Below are 7416 nucleotides of genomic sequence, written 5' to 3'. Positions count from 1 at the left end.
TTACCTTAACCCAAACCCTAACCCTAAGGTCCGCCACTGTCACACACACACCTCACCCGCACCCTAACCCTAACTCACCTATCCCACCCTAACCCTCACGTCCACACATTCGCACACTTACCTGACCCGTGCCATAACCCTAACTCACCTATCCCACTTTAACCCTCACGTCCACACAATCGGCCACTTACCTGAACCCGACCATAACTTTCCACCACAGAGCTGAAAATAGTGAAGCGACAGGAACGGACAACCAAATTAATTCCCTATGAAAGAATTTGGTTATCTAAATTTTTGCTATTTTCAGCTTTCGGTTAGTAGATGTCGATATTAGAACATTCGAAGTTCTGAAACTTCGATGTTCTAATATAGACCCACTGGACATACAAGTCAGCTGGAGGCGAACTCCCTCATGTGATGAACACTGCAGCATATAGAAGAGAAGAACATCTATGGTTATGCTAAAATTTTACACAACTATTATTTCACGGTGCATGACACACTAACACACTATTGTGTAGGTGTACAGATAGAGTAATGTCTACAAAATGGGGCTATATACTAAGACAGAAATGTCATATCTATATAAACTAAGGAAGAAAAGTAACAGTAAGTAAGTTTACTACACCTTAACCTAAAGCTATATTTCTTATTTTATTGTTTTGATGAATAAGGAAACAGATGTCTTGGAAGACATACACATAGACTGATGGAACATGTACAGTCAGGCAGCGAAATAGTATCATATGTCATGCAGCAACTGTAGGCAACATGCTAACTGCTTTCAGATTAAAGTGAATCTGATGGTTTGGCATTTGCATGCTGATTCATACTCAGCTCCATACTGGAAGAGCAAGACCTGTAACTGAGAGTCCTGCAATATGAAAAAATGGGTCTATATTATTTAAACAAAGTTTTCTAACTTCGAATACCATATGGGCAACACCATATGGTCGAGGTTAGAAAACTTTGAATACTGAAAAAAAAAAAAAAAAAAACTAAACCCTAAACTAGGGGTTGTAGGCAGGGGGGGGGAGCAAGTCCCCTTACACCCCCACACCCCCGCTCTTTAAATATAACAACTCCAAGACTGCACTTTAATGTGGTAAAGGGAAGACTTTCCTTTACTGCACTGTAGTGAGATCTTGGAGTTGGTATATTTAATGAGCTGGGGATGTGGGGGGGGGCGCGCAGGGATGCTTGCCCCCCTGATTTAACACGTTAGATTACTTTTTTTTTTTTTTCTTTTCATTATTCGAAGTTTTCTAACTTCAACCATATGGTGTCACCCATAAGGTATTCAAAGTTAAAAAACTTTGTTCAAAATAATATAGACCCAAAAAATGAGCATGGTTGTCATGGGAATACAGATGTGCAAGTCACAATAATGTCACTGAAAGAGTCTTCAAAGGGGTCTTTGCTACCCTGTATTCCCACAGCATGAGGGGAATAAATGTCATGGGAATGCAGATGGATTTGCAAGTCACTGTAATATCACTAATAGCTTTACAAAGGGGGCTTTGCAGGTCTGCTTTTCCCAGCATGGAGGGCAAAACTCACCACCTGTTACTTATTTCAACTCTGAGACTGCTGTCCCTCTATATATTTGATTATTCCAAGGTATCAAAACCTTAGAATTAATATATATTTTCTACTTTTACGCTTTCATTCTCAATGATCTGAGGGTTATAGTTATGACTATGAAGTTAAACATGAACCCCCTCATACCTTTATTTCCAGCTCTTTTTGGCTTCCCAGTGTAAGGGCAGCTATCTGTACCACTTCCATACCAATTACAGTTTGTGCTTAGATTGGTGTTAGAATGTACACTGAGTCGTAGATTGTAGGACATTTTGCAAGCAACAAGAATTTAAAATGTTCTCATACATTACCACGGAATTGTGATGTAAAAACTTCCATTTCAAGTATCTCAAAATACAGTGTAAGATATGGCATGATAGTTTCCAGAAATACGGACATTGTACAGACTTTTCTTGAGATAGAATTTGAAGAAGCAAAATCACTGAAAATATTCTAACACTTTACAGCATGGTAGATACATGTCTGAAACAACCTTAACATTGATTCTTGGCTGTGGTAACTTAAAATGTGACCTATTCTATCATCTGAGAACAAAATTTTACATTTTCTGTAACCTCGGTAGGAAATAAGGAATTTCCATGCTGGACTCTGAAAGTTTGTGGCAGTGGTGTATTAATACCACCCATCAACTTCAGTTCATTAGAATTCTGGTGCTCGTGATTTGTCTGTATGTACATTGGCTTTTACATGGCCCTTAGGAAAATGTACCATTGCACAGTCACCCTGCCATGCAGACTGGCAAATGTAAGCATTCTTGCCTACCTACTTCCGATGTTGTCCTCAGTGTGCATTCTTGTTTTGCTAGAGAGGTATGATGACAGCACTTTGAATTCAGACTTGGAGGGCAACCAACACTTGGGGAAGGTGCTTTCTTCATTTTGAAAACTTTGGCTATCTGTACCATTGCTGTTTGGACATCTGCTTGACCTCAGGTGATAGCATTACAGTTAAGGCCATTGTTTGCAAGAAAGAAATGTGGTATCCAAATTTGCTGAGGTCTTCTTGTCCTGACACAGGGAACATCAAACTGCGGTCACTGAGAAAATGATAATGGGGTGGGGCTAGCATAAGTTAGAATACTTTGGATGTCCCAGAAATTGCCTCACTGATTGCCCACCCCACTGAGGGACCCCACCCAAGGAGATACCGAGTCAAAGACTGCACCAAAAGAAAGGTCATGGGAACAAATATGGCTGATTAGGAGAGGAAATAATGTCAGCTGGTAGCTCAAAGGCTGTAAGGATGGAGTAGTTAACCACAAGGAGAGGGAGTGCTGTTAAAAAAATAAAGCATGTACTTTCTTTCCCTACTTTACATTAGATTAGTTTGATGTTAGCGTTGTGTTTTTAATCTGATCACTGTTAACTAGATCAGCTCTGTTATTTGAACTTTGCTGACCAGTAGTACTTATCTTTTGTTTTTCGTTTTTTTTTTGTTTACAGGGTCAGCCTTGTGCATTCCACCATTCCATGCTTCGATGCCAGTTGACATGCAGCATTCACAGGGCCGGTGCCTGTATGAACCAGGCCCCAACCAGCCTGCACGTGGGTAAGGAAGATGGAAGTGGGTCATCAGACACACTCAAATTACATGCTGTAATTAGAAGTAATTTCATTTTGTTACATTCACACTAACACTGAACATAAAGAAGCTTTACTTGACAGTGGATTAAAACTGATTTTGAGCTTTTATTATATGGAATGCCAGGACACAATATGCCCAAAGTCAAATATTTGCTCAGGATGACATACTGAGCTGACAACTTTGCAGTTCAGATTGAGGATTATGAGAAAAAATATAATCTGGTATTTAATACAATGCTGAAAACCTAGATTCTTGTGTTGAGTCTCATGCTACTATTTGCTTCATCTACGACCATGAACAACTTGTGTAGCATCATGTGTTAATAGCATGTATCTGGGAAAAATACAAGCATTGTGTGCACTGTATTTCATTAATTAGAAAAGTAACTGCTTGCTTACATGTGCAGGTGAAGGGCTAAGGTGATAAACTTTATCATGATCAGCAAATGTGAATTCAATTTTAAAAATCTTAAACCTCTGGGTAAAGCACAGCTCTTCAGAGATGGTACACAGTAGATGCTTTTTTATTCTAAATTGAAAAGTTTTGTGAATTTGTAGAGTGTCTGCAATTCTGGATTCCACTCTCTATGTTTTCTGATTTATACAAACCTCTTCATGTGTTCTAGTGAAGAAGAAAGATAGAAATTGATGTAATTTATGTCCAAACTATTATAGTTTGCTTATTTAGTATTTTGCTGCTTTTACCAGTCTTAAGCCTAGTTAAGAATTATTTAGTAGTTTTACTGTGTACTTTGGTAAAACTGTATTTAGTCCACTTTAACTTTCTAAGATGTCATTGATTGTGGTTTGTTTGAGGGATTTGCAGCTAACTGGCATTAATTAACTGGAATAGGAGGCTCAGCAATTCACCTTCTGGGATTAATGTAATTAGTGGTGTGCAAGGGTTTGCATACTCCTCAGATCCTTAGAGTTATGTTTTCTGAAGTGTTGTGCTCATGGTAGGGTCATCCGTGGCAAACTGGTCTGAGAGGAGGAGCCAAGCAAATAGCAATCCAGAGTATGACCACCAATGATTCCTTGTTAAAGAACTAGATACCAAGGCCCATTCCTGGAATTAGGCCTCAGTGAGCATGTGATGGAAGTGTGTCAGATCAGTGAAGATTGTTTCGGCAAACACAAAAAGAATAAACACTGCTCCGCAAAACTACTTTCACCAACAGTGGCATTTGCCTTTTCCTCCACTGTCATATGACCTTAGAACTGTAATTTCATACGTTTTTTTCTGTTATTCTTCACCCCCACTCAGAAAGTCCCTTTGCCGTCATCTACCATAATATCCAGCAATGGCACCATAATTTCCCCATAATCTACTACAAAACTCTTAGGTGTAATAGTTGACAATAATCTGAAGTTTAATGTCCACATCAATAGAACCATTCAAACAGTCAATAAGAAACTTGGTTCTTTATATAGGATTAAGCCATTCCTAACACCAGCTGATAGGACAGTGATTGCCCATACACACTTACTATCAACCCTTCTTTATGCGTCCTTGATTTAAACAAATCTAAGTAAATCTTACCTCAATAAACTCACTATCTGCTATAATAACATTGCCAGATATGCCACAGGTTCAGCATATAGAACACACCACTGTCTTAACCTATGGCCCCTAGGCTGGCTAGAGTTACCCTCTCAACTCCAGTATACCCAATTAACAGTTATTCACAAAGTCCTCTATTAGCCCGAAACCATGCCCATATTCAAAAACATAATAATCCCCTACAATAAATTAAAAACACTACTTTCTTCTCATAAAATGCTAATAAAAACTGTTAAATCCAATAATTCAGTGGGTGAGTCGTTATTTTCCAACTCTGTAGGCAAAAATCTGGAACCTACTCCCTGCTGAACTTACAGCAGTCCACTCCATAGTCCAATTTAAAACGTCTCTCAAAGCACACCTAAAAACTCACTGGTTGTGCCCCTGTACAAACCCAGACTAACCTACTCACTATTAACTCTGTATTACTACATTCCCTGGCTACTTGTACAAACTGTCCTATAATAAATTGGATAAAATCACCTGTCTCAATCTAATGTCTTATACAACTGAATGAAATGCTACCTTGCTCAGCTTTGTACTACTACAACTGTTTATGTTCTAATATTAGAATTAATAATTGTAAAGTTTTTATGTATGTATTCCAACAAACCTGGAACATATATCTATATGTAATTGTATAAAAAACTCCAACTGTTATGTCTTATGTATCTGTTTATGTGGAGCTTTTCTCCCTGGGCCTCCACTGAAAATGGACCTGAATCCAGTTGAACTTTGCCGGTTAACAAATATAAAATAAATAAATATGTACACATATGGGTCTACTTCATATGTTCAAAATTGCGAAACACTGAAACTCTGATTATCGCAGACCAGAGTGTCGAAGTTCAAAAATATTGAACTAATGACAAAAAAAAATGAAAACATGAAAACTTCTGATTTCACCTTTTTGCAAGGGGGCAAGCCCCCCCTGCACCTCCCACCCCATGCTACTTAAATATACCAACTCTGAGATCACACTACAGTGAAGAGAACATGAAAGTTCCTAGTCTGCACTGTATGCCTATCTCCATTGACAAGGTTTGATATTTCGGAAATTCGATCCTCTGGTCTTCGATGATCAGAGGTTTGATGTTCCAGAATTTCAAACATATGAAGGGGATCCACACATACATACATACATACATACATACATGTGTGTGTGTATGCATATATATATATATATATATATATATATATATATATATATATATATATATATATATATATATATATATATATATATACATATATATATACATATATAAAATATGTTTGTGTGTGTGTGTGTGTGTGTGTATATATATATATATATATATATATATATATATATATATATATATAAATGTCTGGGAGTGTGTGGGGGTGTCCCCCTACTTGCCCCCTTTGAAAAAAATTCTAATGTTCACCAAAACCTGAAAAAGTTGAAGTGGCAGGCAAGAGCAGGACGGAGTAAGACTGAATAGAACCTGGGAATGAAAATAAGTCCTGGGACGTGGAATGTTATGTCACTCTTGGAAAAGGAGACTGTGCTGCACACTGACGAATGCAGGTTGGCTTAGCAGATGTTCCCTTTTTACTCTGCATTTGCTCTGGAACCAGACTTCTTGATTGGGGCAATCTCTCTTCTGCTCTAGAACCAAACCTTAGGAGAAGGCTGGGGTGGGTGAGAAGTTGTTCAGAAGAGTTAAGCTGCTTGCTGTATAGTTGGAATTCATACCAGTAGAAAACAGGGTTACCGCAATGTGACAATGAATTCCAGAAAGGAAACATTCTGTGGTGTTTGGGCATATGCAATTAACAGCTATCTGGATTGTTTGACTTTTTTGAAGACCATGGATGTGAGGCTTAACAGGACACCACCTACTGGCTCAAATTCAGGTAGCACCTATTAATTCAGTTTTCCAGGAGATTTCACTGCTTCATTGGGAATGATGGTGGAGATGTAGGGAGGTGCAGGACTGGAAGGAAGAGCTTGCCTGATCTGAACCTGACCTGGATGTTGTTTGTGGTCTTCTGTGGTAGCTGCAGTGAGGGGAAACAGTCAAGGTAAATAAAGGTCCTTTAACCATGTTGTGGCATTATGGGATTCCCTGCATTCAAATAAGTAGCAAAACGCCAGTAAGGCTGCAGCTGTAGTCATTACAGAAGTTAAGGTACAGATATTGAAAGAAGTTAGAGGAGGCCATCAAGAATGAATATCAGATGGCCTTAAGGAGATTCTTGTAAACTATGTTTATATATTTTCAGCAAGGGTGGAGTAATAGGGACGTTGTCAGGAGGTGGAAGGAACATGGAGGAATGTCTGACTCCAGTGGATATGTTGTATGCTGAGGAGTCAGTGCCAAGAGCAGTGACTAGGTTTCTTTCTATTGATGAGGTCACTGTAGCAGTTAAACAGTTCTAGTGTGGCAAGCTACAGGAGCGGGTGAGATTTATCCAGAATAGCTGAAGGTACTGCACACCATTTGCTTTCTATTTTTCCTTATGTAGTGAAAGACACTTTAGATGTGTCTGTCATCTAGACAGCCATGACAGGTTTTTCTCTGTGTGACCTAACCCCACCATTGGTGCCTGATGTGAGTGTACACCTAAACAAGAGGTTGGCATGCCTTCTCACATGTGTGCGTACACTCAACAAAGATACAGCTTGCAAGGCCAAGCATA

General features: G+C 38.8%; 1 protein-coding gene across 1 annotated transcript in view; it reads left to right on the top strand.

Annotated features, from left to right (window-relative positions):
• The first annotated feature begins 3049 nt into the window (after positions 1-3049).
• GLI1 (GLI family zinc finger 1) overlaps positions 3050-7416 on the top strand; it is a 143600-nt gene continuing 139233 nt past the window's right edge. The window contains exon 1 of the mRNA XM_044083618.1: positions 3050-3150. Coding sequence (XP_043939553.1) covers positions 3080-3150 — 71 coding nt within the window. The 5' untranslated portion in view covers positions 3050-3079. The remainder of the gene's footprint in view (positions 3151-7416) is intronic.

The sequence above is a fragment of the Protopterus annectens genome, chromosome 9.part0 (genome assembly GCF_019279795.1).
Source record: "Protopterus annectens isolate FY-2018-M chromosome 9.part0, PAN1.0, whole genome shotgun sequence".
NCBI classification, from domain to species: domain Eukaryota; kingdom Metazoa; phylum Chordata; order Ceratodontiformes; family Protopteridae; genus Protopterus; species Protopterus annectens.
This window is presented reverse-complemented; position numbering and strand designations above follow the sequence as displayed.